At 42.6% G+C, this 16,843-nt stretch overlaps 2 protein-coding genes across 4 annotated transcripts in view; one reads left to right on the top strand and one right to left on the bottom strand.

The window, feature by feature from the left end:
• The window catches only part of PAIP1 (poly(A) binding protein interacting protein 1), a 30,467-nt gene extending 18,413 nt beyond the window's left edge, over window positions 1-12,054 (top strand). For all 3 annotated transcript variants that reach the window (XM_037164685.2, XM_037164680.2, XM_037164696.2), the window contains exons 7-11: window positions 3,863-3,969; window positions 4,395-4,512; window positions 5,254-5,308; window positions 8,942-9,035; window positions 10,881-12,054. In XM_037164685.2, coding sequence (XP_037020580.2) covers window positions 3,863-3,969; window positions 4,395-4,512; window positions 5,254-5,308; window positions 8,942-9,035; window positions 10,881-10,974 — 468 coding nt within the window. In that variant the 3' untranslated portion in view covers window positions 10,975-12,054. The remainder of the gene's footprint in view (window positions 1-3,862; window positions 3,970-4,394; window positions 4,513-5,253; window positions 5,309-8,941; window positions 9,036-10,880) is intronic.
• On the bottom strand, window positions 120-655 carry LOC128626190 (60S acidic ribosomal protein P1-like). Its single transcript, XM_053657419.1, has one exon. The coding sequence runs from the start codon at window positions 511-513 to the stop codon at window positions 169-171; it is 345 nt and encodes a 114-aa protein (XP_053513394.1). The 5' UTR covers window positions 514-655; the 3' UTR covers window positions 120-168.
• Window positions 12,055-16,843: the final 4,789 nt, after the last annotated feature.

Raw genomic sequence — 16,843 nt, forward strand, 5'->3', positions numbered from 1 at the left:
GTGCTCCATTGTTTACACGCACATTGTATCCATTCTATCATCTAGCCGTTGGGTGTTTTCAGTTTGGTTATTTCTCTGTAGCACTGTCAATAAGCATGTCTTTTTCTGTGCGGTTATTTTTTTTTATTTTAAAGTTCAGATTTTTATTGACTGTGTTACAAAAGAGGTTTAGTCAAATAGTCCAAAGCCCATGTCATCATCAGACTCCTCAGATTCTTCTTTCTTTGCTTCCACTTTCTTTTCCTCAGCTGGGGCAGTAGCAGTTGAGGGAGCAGGACCTCCTGCTGGTGCAGCACTAGCTGCTGGGGCAGGTCCACCAGCCCCTACATTACAGATGAGGCTCCCAGTGTTGACATTGGCCAGAGCCTTTGCAAACAAGCCTGGCCAGAAAGGTTCAACATTTACACCAGCTGCTTTAATAAGGGCATTGATCTTATCCTCCGTCACCGTCACCTCATCATCGTGCAGGATAAGGGCCGAGTAGATGCAGGCGAGCTCCGATATGGAGGCCATGGTGTAGGCGAAGGCTGGGCGAGCGCTGCCGGCAGTGGTGCTAGTCGCCGGATGAAGTGAGGGTCTCACCCCAACGCGGCCTTAGCTCCCTAAGAAGGACAGAGCACCTTAGTGGCAGCTGGGGAAAAGAGCTCTGTGCGGTTATTTATGAAGGTTAAATTCCTGCATGTGGGTTTGGTGGACCAGAGAGTGTGTACCCTAATTTGATGAGTACACATGTTCCTTGACTTAGGATGATGGGGTTACATCCCACTAAGCCCATTGAAAGCTGAAAATATTGTGAGTTGAAAATGCATTTAATACACCTGACCTACCAAACAGCAGAGCTTTAGCCAAGCCTACCCTGAATGTGCTCAGAACACTTGTATTAGGTTACGCTGGGCAGAATATATAACGCACAGAAACACAGCAGGCTCCATTTCTCACCCCCATGATTAAGACCCTGCCCGGGAGGTATAGCTCTCGCCACTGTCCAGCATCCTGTGAAAGGATCATACCGCATTATCGCCAGCCTGGGGAAAGACCAAATTCAAGGTAGTTTATACAGGATGCTTACTGTTTTTGAACCATTGCAAAGTGTATAAAAATTATAAGTCTAGCCTGGCTGGTATAGCTCAGTGGATTGAGCGCAAACTGCAAACAAGAGGATCACTGTTTTGATTCCCAGTCAGGGCACATGCCTGGGTTGCAGGCCAGGTCCCCAACATGGAACACGTGAGAGGCAACCACACATTGATGTTTCTCTCCCTCTCATTCTCCTTCCCTTCCCCTCTCTCTAAAAAAAATAATAAAATGAAATCTTTAAAAAAATGTTTAAGTCTAACATAAGTTGGGGCCTTCCGTAATGCCGAATTTCTCTTCCAAACACTCAACTGGAGGGTGTGCCCACAGCACTGAGTGAGTATACCTCTTTCCGCCCGCACCCTTCACAGTGGTGGATACAGTCAGTCCTGGGTTTGCTTCTGTTGTAGGTGCTGAGTGAGAATGGAAACCTCATTTCAACTTGCATTTTCCTGATCACTAGTGAAGTTAAGCATTTCTTCATGTTTATTACACACATGTTTAATTTCTGTGTGTTACTTGTTTATATCCTTGACTCATTTTTTTCCTGAAGTTTTTGTTCTGATTGAAAGCTTCAATATTTATTGCACCCTGCATGTATCAAAAAGTGACATACTGGACTTCCAGCCAAGACGGAGGTGTAGGTAGACACCATGTGCCTCCTCGCACAAGCAAAAGAAGGACAGCCACAAATTTAAAAACAAAGAACAACCAGAACTAACAGAAAATTAAACTATGTGGAGGTCTGACATCCAAGGAGTAAAAGAAGAAACATTTATCCACACCAGTAGGAATGGTGAGGTCGGGCAGCCAGGCGGAGAGGACCCTTGGCAAGGCGGCGGCTGGTGGACCCAGCAAGTCAGCAGATTGCAGACCGGGTGGCCCCACATTCGCGCACAGATAAACTGGGGGGAACTACTGGGGAGCAAGACAAACCCACAACCCAGGGCTTCAGCGCTGGAAACAAAGCCTCAAACCACTGATTGAAAACACCTGTTGGGGTTGAGGAAGCAGTGGGAAGAACTCCCAGCCTCACAGGAGAGTTCCTTGGAGACACCCACAGGGTCCTAGAACGTACACAAGCCCACTCACCTGGGAATCAGCATCAGAAAGGCCCACTTTGCTTGTAGGTCGTGGGGGAAGTGACTGGAAGCCAGCAGACAGCAGAGCAAGTGGCATTGTTCCCTCTCAGACCCCTGCCCCAAGTACAGCGATGTGGGTTGCCCTGCCCTGGTGAATACCTAAGGCTCTGCCCCTTACTAGCAACAGGCACGCTGAGAAGGAAAAAAAAAAGCCCAAATGAAAGAACAGTTAAGTGCTCCGTAAAAAATACAATTAAGCAACTACAGGATAGCCAACCTGTCAGATACACAGTTCAAAACACTGGTTATCAGGGTGCTCCAGAACTCACTGGGTACTTCCACAGCATAAAAAAGACCCAGGCAGCAATGAAAGTTGTATTATGTGAAATAAAGAAAAATCTGCAAGGTACCAACAGTGACGGGAAGGAAACCTGGACTCAAGTCAGTGGTTTGGAGCAGAAGAAAGAAACATTTCATCCAGAACAGGATGAAGAAACAAGAATTTTTAAAAAATAAGGAGAGGCTTAGGAACCTCCAGGACATGTTGAAAGGTTCCAACATCCGGATCATAGGGGTGCCAGAAGGGGAAGAGGATGAGCCACAAATTGAAAACTTATTTGAATAAATTATGAAGGAGAACTTCCCCAATCTGGCAAAGGAAATAGACTTTCAGGAAGTCCAGGAAGCTCAGAGAGTCCCAAAGAAGTTGGGAGAAACACACCAAGGCACATCATAATTAAGTTACCCAGGATTAAAGATAAGGAGAGAATTTTAAAAGCAGCAAGAGAAAAGGAGACAGTTACCTACAAAGAAGTTCCCATTAGACTGTCAGCTGATTTCTCAAAAGAAACCTTGCAGCAGGCTAGAAGGGGCTGGAAAGAAGTATTCCAAGTCATGAAAGGCAAGGACCTACATCCACGATTGCTCTATCCAGCAAAGCTGTCATTTAGAATGGAAGGGCAGATAAAGTGTTTCTCAGATAAGGTCAAGTTAAAGGAGTTCATCACCACCCAGTCCCTATTATATGAAATGTTAAAGGGACTTAGCTAAGAAAAAGAAGATTAAAAATGTGAACAGTAAAATGACAACAAACTCACAGCTATTAACAACTGAACCTTAAAAAAAAAAAAAAACCCTAAGCAAAGAACTAGAACAGGAACAGAATCAAAATGGACATCACATGGAGGATTATCAGTGGGGGAGGGGGAGAGGGGAGGTACAGGGAATAAGTAGCACAAATGGTAGGTAGAAAATAGGGGGAGGTTAAGAGTCGTATAGGAAACGGAGAAGCCAAAGAACTTATATGTACGGCCCATAGACGTGAACTAAAGGGGGAGAGTGCAGGTGGGAAGGGGTGTGCAGGGCGGAGGGGAATAAAGGGGGAAATGGGGTAACTAATAGCATAATCAATAAAATATATTAAAGTGACATACTGATTAAAGATTTTATGGCCTTAGTCATACCGGGTATATACCACATAATCATTGACACACAAAACCTGTAATTAAAGTTTTATGGTACTTCCTTAATTTCTCTCAGTCAAGAAAAACATAGACAACATCGAGGTAACTGAGTACTAGATGGTAGAGAACAAGCAATAGGAAATATATAACTTGTTTAAAGAATGCTTGAAGTGCTGCTAATGTATTTTTAGAACATCTGTAGTTTATTGAATTCTTTATTTTACTGAAACTGCGCTTTTTCAGTTGACAGGGTCAGTTTTGGAAGACGCCTGGAAGGACAAAGGAAAAATTGACATGGTAGAAATTATTCAGAGGATCGAGAACGTTGTCCTGGACGCGCACTGCAGCAGGTAGTACCGGGCCTCGCTTCGCCCTGGGGGTTGTTTTTAATCAGCTGTGCTTATCAGAACCATGGACCTCGTGCAGGTTGATCGACAGAAACGGTTTCTTCAAAGGCATAATAGTTTACCTGTGGCTTCTGCTCAGCCATTTTTCTTTAATAATTTAGTAGATATTTGGGTGACGTACTCTTATAAGGAAGTGTAGAAATGTTTGCAGGATGGCCGCTGCCTTTAAGAACCATATAGTTGGTTACATGAAACAAATTTCAAGTCTTTTTAAAGTAAATTTGTGTCATTATAGGAAATGTCTAGAAAATCAAAGCATTGAATGTCCGTGTTAAGTTGATGAAGGAGTTTCGGGATTCTGCAGTGTTTTAGAGCCTCGAGAACCCCTCCAGTGCATGCACTCTAACTTCTCGACCTTTCGTCCGCAGAGATGTAAAACAGATGCTCTTGAAGCTCGTAGAACTCCGATCAAGTAACTGGGGTAGAGTCCATGTAACCTCGACATACAGAGAAGCAACACCTGAAAATGATCCTAACTACTTTATGGTATGCCGGTGTTTACTTGTTAAATTTTGCTTATTGCTTGAATTCAGTTTCAGAAATTTCCAGATGAGTCACACAAAGTTGTTCCCAAAGTGTAATGCCTGGTACCTTTTCATGGGTGTAGGGTCACATGGCAGCCAGCAGAACAGGTAGATAGGAGAAACATGGAGTCCTCCTGGGACAGGGTGGACTAGAAAGAGCCATGCAGTGGCAGGGGACATTGGCAAGGCTTGGGCTTGGGTGAGTATCGGATTCCAGGAAACAGTTTTTCCAGAGAATTCAAAACAAAGCCCTGCATCTCAAAGTTTAGTTTGTGTCTTTTCATACAGTAAACTAAGAAAATAAAAATGGTTGCCAGGCCAGTGGTGCCCTGAAGCTCCCAATATGACCAGCGTGAAGGAGCTATAGAGGAATTGCTCCCACAGCCCCAGTCTTGGAAATTCTTAAAGAAAAAAGTGGTGGGGAGCCGAGTGTGAAACCGCACGGCACAGCACAGCAGTTCGCCATGAGTGTGACGTGTCCAGCGCAGTGTCAGAACAGGAACTTGAGCGAATAGAATAAAGTCTGAAAGCCATAGAGTTTCCCAATGACCTGATACAGCTGCCGGGAAGTCAGTGTTTCACTTCCTTGTGTATTGTGTTACCAGATGCACGTGAGTGACCCGGCCAGGCTTCACTGATGCTGCGCTTTTAAAAAACCGATTGTGAAATGGTTACATACTTGTATCACTCTGTTTTATCCTAGAATGAGCCAACATTTTATACGCCTGATGGTGTTCCTTTCACCGCAGCTGATCCAGGTATGCTGTCTCAGTCATTTTCCCGGTTTGGGGTTTTTTGGGTAAGATGGTAAATTACAGAAAACTGTACCTTCTCCAGCACAAACCTAGCTTTTCAAAGAGTTCACATCATTCTAAAAGGGTAAAGGCCTATGTGATATAGAAAGTTCTTCGCAGTAACCACTTGGAACATTTTGAGTGGAACATCTGGGCTCAGTATCTAGTGTCTTGTCACTCTAACAGTGAAGAATTAGAAGAATCCCTCAGTTAAATGTGACCGTTTTTATTTTGTATTTCCTCTAATATTTTGTTTTCTGTAAACTTTGATGTGATTAAAGTGAAAGGGAAAGATGGCTCTAATTCACTACATAGTCAGCAGCTTTCATTAATATGGGCTAATAGTTGCAGATATTAAGAATTACGGATGTCGTTAATACTTGGTGGATCAAAGTTAACAGAAACCTAAATGCCTTCATGCTTCCCCTTCCAGAAGAGGGCGTTTGTAGAAGCACTGCTCTAATTATGATAAATGAGACTGCAGCGTGAGCCGTGGAGAAGTCTTCTCCACCTGGCACAAATAAACCAGCGGAGGGTCAGCGTTTCCCCGTGTTCTCTCTGGAAGGCAGAGACCCCCGACTGTCGCTGCCTGCAGCACAAGGAGGCAGAGAGGAGGGCTGGTTACTTAGCTTTAAATTAAGAAACATTCAAAAATGCAAAAACCGCAAACAACTGACCTGTTGTCTCATAGTCAAGATTAAACCAAGCTCACTTTGCCATATTACTGTGTGTTTTGGGTCTTTTTAAAGAAATAAAATGCTATAGACAGTACTAAACCATTTTTCTTCTTGTTGACCCTTCACCCCCAAGTTCAAGCTTCCATCACTTCTCTCCCGAAGGTGACAACCATCCCTACTTTGTGTCATCGTGATGTTTCTTCACTTCGTATTTGTCTGTAAAGTGCTGGATTGACACAGTAGCTTTAACCCCAATGGTATCTTATTGTACACTGCCTTTTGCAACTTATTTTTATTCAGTATTATTTTTGTTACTTGTCTGTGTTGATGGATATAGCTTCCTTTCCTTTAAGTGCCAAACAGTACTCAGACTAAACCACAGTTCCTAGGTCCCCTGTGTGGGTGGTCGGGTAGTTCACACTTGTTCCTACAGACAGTGCTGCGCAAACATCTTTAAGGCCCTGTGTACCTTGTGAGGAGGTAGAATTGTCACGTTATGGGTTGTTTTGTGTCTTCAACTTCACTAAATGAAATTAAGCCTGCTTTTCAGGCAGTTATACCACTTAATGTTTTACAGCGTGTGAGGGTTCCTGTCTCATCTTGGCAAAACTTATTACCAGACCTAATTTTTGTCAGTCCAATTGTATGAGATTGTGAAATTTTATTTTCTTACTAATGATACTGAATTTCTTGTCATGTTTCTGTTGAACTTTTGATTTCTTTCTTGGAGAATTGCCTGTTCATGTTCTTTGCCCGTATTTCCATTGGATCACTTGTTTTCCTTGTCGTTTTGTAATTCCTCGCATAGCCTAGAAAGTAATTCACAGTCGTTTCCCAGTATGTGCGGTTTTCCCTTTTGTCTTAGTGTAGAGGAGCTTTGAGTTCAATGCAAACTAAATTATGTCTTCTTTGTGCTCTGTGTGACTTAGTCTCCTTACTACCATCAAATTCCATTTTCTTCAGTAAATCTCTCATTGTTTCATTCTTAGGTTTTGGATCTGGCTAATTTTTATATGTGGGACACAGTAGGAATTAAATATTTTTTCCACAGTCTTCATGTCAATGGGTGTTGAATCATTCTTCCTCTTTTAGACAAAATGTTCCTGTGTTGTATACCATGTGACTGCTCTGTAAACTGTCTTATTCCTCTGTCTATGTGTGTCTTTCTTCTCTTTGAACACCAATACCACATTCTTAATTGTTCTGATCTTGCCTGTAAATCTTAGTCTGGTGAGACAAATTTTCCTTCTTCCCTTGTACTTCAAAGTTACTTCATTCCCTGGTGGTTCTTTGTCATCTTTGATCCATTTTCCTATCATCTGTTCGGTCCACACTTTCTTTATGACTGCTGTAGTGTTTAAGTGCCTTTCTTCTTCACAAGAACTTGTGCCTTGGATCGTAGGATCATCTATCCAGCGTGGGTTTTATATTTACTGCTGGGAGCCACAGGTACAACAACAGTGGCTTGAAATAAGTTTTTATTTTCTTGTCATGGGTTTTTTTTAACATAGATAGTAAAAATTTGAGGTGTAGGCTTATTGTCATAAATTCTCCAGAGAACCAGAGTGCTTCTACCCCCACCCCAAACCCAGACAGGCATAACCAGACTTCTTTGCCACAGAGGTCTTTTACTTTTTTTTAACCTGGTTCATCTTTTGCTAGAGATAATCAGCCCTTTGAATGTCCTGGCTTTGTACAGAGTGAGATGAGTGTGGGCATGGATTCCATCTGTTTCAGTGGGCCCAGGACCTTTCTTTCGGTTTAAAATCCAAGCTCATTTGTTACCACGTGGTCGGCCAACTTCCCAGCTGCAGTAACTGTGTGTGGCTTTCAGTTCCCTTCTCGTTTCTGTTGTCAGGAGACTTGATGTTTTTTGTGACCTCATCTATACATTTAAAAAGAGTGTTTGTCTTACCAGATACCTCAACTATTGTTGCAGGAAGGTTTAATAGTTCAAATGGTCTCCAGATTGCCAGAATTGATTCTCAAAATGCTGCTGATCCTTTAAACTGGAATTAAAGTTTTTACAGTAACTGACAGTCCTGGGAAAACAAGGTCTTTACCCAGTCAAATATAATTATATTATGCTCTTGAAACCTGAGGTGGCCATTCACAAGAAACTAATTTTGAGGTAACAGTTTGAATATACACTGATCCATTTTACTATTCAGTGGCAAGGACTCCATACAGGCATGCTAGTCTTCTAAGAGACTCTAACTGCCCATGGCAGTTGGCAGATGGAGCGCTGTACTATCACTGGTGTTGCCTAGGAAGAGCCCACTGTACAGCTGAAACATTAGATAGCCACCTTCCAGCTGTGTCTAAGGACAGGGAAGAAAAGAAAAAAATGCCCTGTGTGCAGAACCTCCATTAGGGCAGCCCCTCTGATTGAGGACCATGGGCCAGTGGCTATCACCTGCCAGGCCGATGGATGGCTCACTTTACCTCCTTGGGGAGGAATAACAGAGCTGCAGGTCGGGTTATTTGAATGAGATCTCTCCTTGTGGAAGGAAAACGGGAGAATGCGGGGAGTGTGTTCTTCCCCAGCAACCTGTACAGCTGGTGTTTTGTCCGACGGAAGGATTCGGGAGAGAACGTGGACAGCATGCACACAGGCCAGGAAACGTGCTCTGGTGCATTCACAGTGGCTCTGGCTCCCAGCTTAGAGGAGAATGAATATGACTAAGCTTTATGAGCATGCAGAGGGGCAGAAGCAAGCGAATTAGAGTATCAGTTTTATAAAAGCTATTTTTAAGTATGTAATTCAGCTTACTTGATATTGATAGATAAGCATAGCTTACACATATTTAAAATTAGGGGCTACTTTAATGTCATAATACTAAAAATTAAGAATAACTGGACATTTCATATGAATTTTTCAACATTCAAATTTTTCCTGTTATTTATTTACTTTTTGTAGATTACCAAGAGAAATATCAAGAGTTACTTGAAAGAGAAGACTTTTTTCCAGATTATGAAGAAAATGGAACAGATTTATCAGGGGCTAGTGATCCGTAAGTTATCTTTAGCTACTAACTTTATTTGTGAAATTTCTGTGGCCATAGCTTACATAGAGAATTTAGGATAGAAAAACATAGATAAAAGAATGTGCATTTTGATTTGATGGTATTATGGTATATATGTAGTACTTATTTACTGAAAATTTTCTGATGATCATGTTGAAAATCACACACACTATGATTTTTAAAGCTTATGTATAGTTGAGGGAAAAAACTATTAAAATGTAGTATACTCAAGCATAATTAGTTTTTATGAAAGTCTGTTATCATACCTGATTTTAAAATAAGTAGCCCTTAACACCGTAAGATCATGGGTAGGTTACTCCATCTGTGAAATAGGAAGGGCAGTGCCCTCCTTGAGGTTTTCTGAAAACTGGAGGAGAAGACAGTGCCCTGGCCCAGAGCAGCAGACACCAATCTGAGCTGTTACAGGATGAATTCAGACTGAAGACAGCAGATGACGACATAAAAATGTCTGGACTGCCCTAGCTTATGCCGCTCAGTGAACTGAGCCTACAAACCACAAGGTTGCTGGTTTGGTTCCAAATCAGGGTACAAGCCTGGGTTGCAGGCCACATCCCAAGTTGGAGGTGTGCATGAGAGGCAACCACACATGGATGCGTCTCTCCTTTCTCCCTCCCTAACCCTCTAAAAGTAAACAAAATCTTTAAAAAGTTTTTTTTTCCCCAAAAATAAATAAATAAAAATCAAGATTTTTGGATTTATGGGAAGATATAAGTTATAGTCCTGTTGTCATATTTCAGTTTCTTACCTGCCATGGAAAGAAATTTTTGTATTACTGACTTATCATTAGATTTAACTACATTTTTTTATGGAGGAATTAAAAGTTTGTGAGGATTAGTCCCCACTCTGTTAACAGCTTACAGGAATTTGGACAGGCTGCTTGGGGCTCCCTTCTTCCTGAGCAGTGGGAGGAGTAGATTAAACCTGTGACTTCCATTTTTCTTACATACCTTCTCTCGTTGTGTGGGCTTTAAAAAATAGTTGAACCACTTTTATTCTCTTCCTATCTAGTGACATTTTAAGTCAGTTCGAGGTCTTCTAATATATAGTGCCATACTTATTAACTAGTTTAATAGTAAAAAGGACAGGTCCGTAAGGACCTAAACACAAGCACAGCTAGGGAAGGTCACGCCCTGCTGGGTGTACCAGTGGAAGCTCACAGACAGTAGCACCTGCCTCTTTAAGATCACTGTGGGAATTCAGTAGGGTATGTATATATGAAAGCCTTTGTGGGCACTAAACTATGGAAAGCCTAGTTTTCCATCATTTTAAACTACTGAGTAGTGGGGGGGAAATAATAGATGATCTCGGAAGTAGCTTCTTGCTATGAAAGTCTGATTCCCATTGGATTATGACTTCCATTGTCATTGAAGAAATACCATTTGTGACGTTAAGTAGACATAAAATATTAGTGCATCATTAGAGAGGGATGATACATCTGAAATTATGTTCTAATTTTAGTGCAAGTGGTAACAAGCGAAATTTATGAAATTAATATCAGTCTTGATATCCCAACTTTTTGATACGTAAAACCTTTGATTTAACTTTTAGATTAGGTTAAAGAATTTAACGTGTGTCTAAAAGCATAGCAGAACCTTCAAACAAAAGGAACTCAGGCCAGTGTGAAACTCGGCACACCGTACTAAGCACTTTTTGTTTAAGGACTGCATTTAATGTAATTATACAGAGTGCTTGCATTGTTAAACTCATTGCAGGAAAGTTATGTCAGGTACTTTTTGTTATGGCTTAGTGTCTTACAAAGCTTTCTGCATTGAAAAATATTAAACTTACAAGTCATCTTTGCTTTTTTCATAGGTACTTGGATGATATCGATGATGAGATGGACCCAGAGATAGAAGAAGCTTATGAAAAGTTTTGTTTGGAATCAGAGTGTAAGCGAAAACAGTAAAGTTAAAGTTCAGTGTATCAGTTTTATAAACCAGTGTAGGTTAAGGTGATTTAGCAGAACACAGGACAGAAAGAAAATTGTGTCACTTATACCAAATTAAGGATTTTAAGTTACGTTACTAATGTATGCAACTTTAATTTTGTTTAACACTATCTGCCAAAATAAACTTTATTCCCTATAACTTAAAATGTGTATATATATAAAATAGTTTATTATGTACAGTTAATTCCACTGTTTTGGCTGCAATAAAATCGATTTTGAAATAAATAAAATGTTGAAAGTAAATTTTGCTAGCTGGTTAGAAGCTTATCCTATAAATTCAGCTTTTCTTGAGGGAAAAAGTCTTAGTCTGGAAATACATGTTACTGCAAAAATGTAGCATCCTTCTTTTTGGTTAAATTTGTACCTTCCATTAGCTTTACATTTAGTGTCTCAGTGAACTGGGTTTCAAATATGAATCAATCATAAAAATCTCTGGCACTAAAGTCTTAGAATATATCATTAAGTGATTTATATACCCAGATGTTATTTGATACCAAGGGCTTTTAAAATGTCATAAAAAAAGAGAACTCCCAACTAAACAACCAGGATTCTTCACTGAGGATTTATTGCAATTCTAAATTGCTCAATTGTTTTCACCCAACTTCATTACTCAGAAGCCTAGGACATTATTCTGCTTTATTTATAAGGCTTTCTCATTTTTATTTAGTAGCATGAGTTGCATTGACTTTTTTACTAGAGAATTTTGCTAGATCTTTGTCACTCGGTTTTCATCTCCTTTATAATTGATACACCTTGAGGATCACTTTTCTAATACTTTTGCTATAATGTGGTACCACCTTAGTCCTATTTTTACCTAATGTCAGAAATCTTTTCCAACTAACTACAAGTAAAACTTATGTACAAAAGGATTGCTTGTAAATATGCATGTAAATAGTTCTGTTAATAACCCCCCTGTTTTACATTTGGTACACCTGTGTCTGCTACTACAGTTGGCTTTCTCACTTTTCTGCTTGTTTGTTCAGTCTGGATTAAAATTAGACTTTGAAAATAAATTTGAAATGTTTTTGTTTTCTCTAACTTTTTGGAATGGTATCCTGGTTTTTAAAACAATTTGTGTTGAACTTTTTTAATATGACATTGTAAAATTATGGTTTGAAATCAGAAACTGTACTGGTATAGAAGACAGTCTATCCATTGTCTCTTGAATAAAAATTCAGTTCAATAACTAGTTGGAAAAACTGGCAAATGTAAAACATTAAAACTTTTAGATTCTTCATTGTAAAAGAAGTATACAGGGTGGGGCAAAAGTAGGTTTACAGTTCATATGGAAAAGACTTATAATTAGTAAATAATAATACAAGAATAAACTTTTGTGTACTCACAACTGTAAACCCACTTCTGCCCCAACTGGTATATGCATTTAGGGTTTTTGGAACTCCTAATAGTCAGAACTCTTTTTTTCTAAATGGCTCCTATAATGTGGTGGCTGTTACCGTAATCCACAGCTTTCTAAAGAGGGTGCTCACTGCCTCTGTGAGGGCAAGGAAAGGGACAGGACATGAGGCTGGAGTGGGGGGCACATATATGCTAACTGAATACTTTAAACTTGTAGCGTTTGCTCTGTGAATAACATCAGTTGTCCTTTTGTCCACTAGCTCATTGCCATCTACCCCTGCTCCTAACAGCCTCCAACGTGGTCAGTGTATCTGGTAGTTACTGGTGCTGCTTAAAAAACTACCCCAACTTAGTCTTCGTACATAAGCACTTTATTGTGCTTATGGATCCTGTGCCTCCTATTCTAGTGTTCGAGGCCTCGGCTGGGAAAACTAAGGACTGGGGTATTGGGGTGGCTTGAACAGCTGAGGTGATGAGAAGACATCACCGGCAGAGGAGGGGTGCCCGTCCCAGAGGACGCAGGAAGAGCCTGCATTCAGAGGCTGTGGGCAGCATTACCTCCACTGTAGTCTTTTGTTCCAGCCGCTGAGGCCACATTTAACGGGGCCATCGGGGAATGTGTGGCCATGTTTTAAAATTGCAACAGTACATAATTAAAGGAGAAGTTGGTCCTATGCTACTACAATCAGACTTTAGGATTACTGTATCTTACAGAAGTATGAGTCAGTCTTAGGTCAGGATTATTCATTATTAGTACAAGTCTGCACAGAGGACACAAAGGAGCCAGTGAGAGCCATGCTTACGGCAGTGAAGTGCAAATCCTGGTCTGAGCCTGGCGGTCCTGTCATCACCTCAGACCCTCTGTCTTTGTATTCTCAATGCCCTCAGCCAGAGACTGCCAGGAACACACCTGACCCTGAACACGCTGGGTTTAGTCCTGTAGTAAGGCAGAATATACACTATGGGGAACTGTGGGTTGTGTAAGAAACAATAAATTACAGGATTTGGGCTTTGATGGGGTGATTTGGGAGTCTAAGCAAGGATGTCCAACCTTTCGTTAGAGTCTCTGGGCCACACATCAAGTACACAAACACTAACAAAAACTGATTAGCAAAAGAAAAGTTTTAAGTGAATTTATGGCTGTGTTGGGCCACATGCATAGCCATCCCAGGCTGCGTGTGGCCCACAGGCCACGGGTTGGCACCCCTGCTACATGTTATCAGAAAGGGGCAATTCTATAATTGGGTATTCTATTAAATCTTAATAGGGGACAGACAGGTACAGATTAAGTTGTAATTTATTTGAAAAGGCACATTTAGCAAGAGAAGAGGAAATTTGGCTTGGTATGAAAGGAAAAAGTCATCCAGGACTGAAGGACTAAAAATGGACTCAAACTTGGTTGGGCGGGGGGAGGCCCTGCTGTTCACAGGCCAGGAGGACAGATGCAGAGAAGGCCCACTGCAAATCTACAGGAAATGTCTTTTCTTCCAAGGTCATGCGGCAACTAAACTGTCACCATGACCCATGACCCATTCTTTGTGTGACTGCTGCTTTGTTAACAAGGGCACCTCCAGACTTCTTTGCTGTCCCCACCCACCTATTCCTGGGGACACCCAGTGGCTAGACTGCCCTTGCTCCCCACAGCACCCATTCGAGTTAGCCCCTGCCTCTCCTCATCCTGCTGCAGAGACCACACCCAACCCAGAACTCATCTCTCTTCCGCAGCACCTTCTGCAGCACCTTCCGCAGGAGCCTGGACCTCCCCACCCCGACCCCCAACTCCCGCAGCTCCTCTGCAGTGCACCCCTGGCCTGCAAGTCGGTCAAAATTATTCTGACCAACTGCAGGCTTGAGCATATACTAGTAGTCTTTGATGACTTTGGCAGATGTAAATAATTCAAGGTCATGTGTGCTACTGCCATATTGTGTCAGCCTATCAAGATGCCAGACTTGGATGAACCCTACATGGGGGCTGCAGCCAGACAGCTGAAGTTCATATTTCTGGTAGGGTTATACCCCTATAAATTCATTGTCACCACCTTCATTTAGGCTGTCAGCACTGCCAATAATTTTACTGTTTCTTCATTCCTTTTTTAGACCCTCTTGATCTGCTCTATCCCCTAAATGATGACTCGCTTCACAGAAAGGAAAAAAAAGGCCACAAATGTTCACAAATGCATCGGCATTCATTTTGTCCCTCTTCTCGTACAGCACAGGTGGCAAACACAAGGCCCCAGGGCCGACCAAATCCCACCCTCCACCTTGTTTATACCCCATGGCAGTGCCAAGCTCCTTGCCCCTAGTTAAGGAGTAGTTACATTAACACAGTCCTAAAATTACATTTGGCCCTTCGAAGGTAACCGAAAGGCTGATGAGGCCCCCGGTGAAAATGATTTTAACACCCCTGCTGTACAGGAAGTACTGCTCCTATGAAAGGCCCGTTTTTAATGTGTTGAAATCCTATCCTCTCTCACTCCCATGAGCTCTATTAATTACTTGGTCTGTATTTTTTTATGTCTCCCCATTGGCTCTTTTGCATGAGCTGTTGAACATCCCCCCCCCCGCTTCAACTACTCTCTCTGCTTCCTAGTCAGACTTAAGTGTCATCCCAATTATTCAATTTCCTTCCCTTCTGTTTGTTCTTCAAACCCACTATAGCTTCTGCCCCCCATATACACAACAGCTCTCACTGGAGGCCAATGACCTGCATGTCACTATATCTAGTAGACCTGTCATTCTTTAGCTTGTTCTCCAGGTGATATCTGACACTGTCAAGTGACACCAAAATTGAACACCTCTGGACATCCAGAGCACAGTAGCTTGCCTTTCTGGTTCTGTGCTGTTCCCCGGGGTTTTTGTGGGGTTCTCGTCCCTCACCTCATCTGTACATATTGGTCTTCCTGAAAGCTGGGTCCCTGGCATTCTTTTCCCATGTTGCATTATTCTCGGACTGCAATCAGCAGTCATCAGGCCAAGGTGACCACCAGATCTGTTTGCATTCTGATTCTGCACCTTTGCTAACTTGTCATTTCCACCAGGAGGACTTACAAACTCGAAGTCGCACTAGCCTCAAAATTTGCTCGAAGTCACTTGCACACACACACACCCCCCACACACACTGATGGTGCTGCCTCCTAGCCATGTGCACCAAACGGAGAACCTGGAACTTTTCAACTTCAACCGTCCCCCTCAAAGCCCCACACTCAAGCACTACCAAGATTATATAGTTCATCTAACTATTCCCTGGAGCTGTGCTCTCCATCCTCACCGCCCAGTCTGAACTGCCATCTCTCTCTTCTTTCAAGGGCCTTCTGCTGGGCTCCCACATCCTCTCTTGTATCCCACAATCCATTCTCCACTCAGCTGTCCCAGGCACATTTCTAAAGTACGAAGAGCATCACATAACCCGTGAGTTGTAAAGAGAATTTACATCTAGGAGGTTCTCAGACACTGGAGAGAAAAAAGGTGGAGAGGGACAGGACCTGAGTTCCCACTGTATGATACAAAACTTCAGGTAAGGTTGAGGTCAATGTGTGTATCAGACGTTTAAAAAAGGAGATGGACTTAAGCAGGTAGACCTCTCCCCACCCCGTGGTGCTGCCACCTTTGCTCAAAGCCCTTGTAATAGTTTACCATTGCTTTTAAGATGAAGTCTGTAATCCATAAATTCTAATGACCTTGCCCTGCCTACCTCGTAGCCCCTTTCAGGTTTCTCTGCCCTAAAGGCCTGCTCTTTAATCCTTCCTAAACCAAACTGGTTTCCTGGCCTCAGGGCCTTAACCCAGGCCGTCACCTCTGTCTGAAACACTTCTCTTTACCTGGCTACTCATCCTTTGGATTTCCTCAGCCCAGATTAGGGCTACCACTAGATGCTGCTGGCACAGGCCGGTGCATTTTATTTTAGGATCACTTACCACAGGTCTGATCAAATTCCTGTCTAGTCGTTTCTTTCCAGTTACTCTCTAGCTCCCAGCCTCGACCTTGGGACCCCCTTCCTGCTTTCTCCCCAGCTTGCCTGGCGCAGAGCAGGCGCTCCGTAAATACTTGTTTAATGACAAGAAACAGCAGTCAAGCCTACTTGCCATTTTAGATACAGGTGCAGACACGAAAAGACATTTTCTGACACCAAATTAGAAGAAAAGGTCAAGATCTTCGTTAACATCCTTCTTGAGATGCAACCGTCGGTCGGTTACTTAAAGTAGCGTCGCTGCACCAGGGCCCGCCCGCGCGGCGGACCGTTACAAGCTCACTGCCACCAGCCTTCCCACGGTGGGGTCGGACTGCTTCTAAGCTGAGGTACCGGAAGTAACCTCGGAAAAGGAGTGGACGAGATTCCGGATTCGGACCCCCGCCGACGTTTCCCCACTTCCGGCCCTTCCCACATCCGGGAGCGCGAGGGGGCGTGGCCCAGGAAGAGGAGGGTGGCCGGGGCGGAACTTCCGGCTTTCCGCTTTCCAGAGTGGGAGGTGGT

The sequence above is a fragment of the Artibeus jamaicensis genome, unplaced genomic scaffold (assembly GCF_021234435.1).
Source record: "Artibeus jamaicensis isolate MK-2021 breed Jamaican fruit bat unplaced genomic scaffold, CSHL_Jam_final scaffold_369, whole genome shotgun sequence".
Classification (NCBI taxonomy): Eukaryota; Metazoa; Chordata; class Mammalia; order Chiroptera; family Phyllostomidae; genus Artibeus; species Artibeus jamaicensis.

What these genes read in the sequence shown, in the direction of transcription:
- LOC128626190 (XM_053657419.1), bottom strand. Translation starts at nt 513, where the DNA reads ATGGCCTCCATATCGGAGCTCGCCTGCATCTACTCGGCCCTTATCCTG.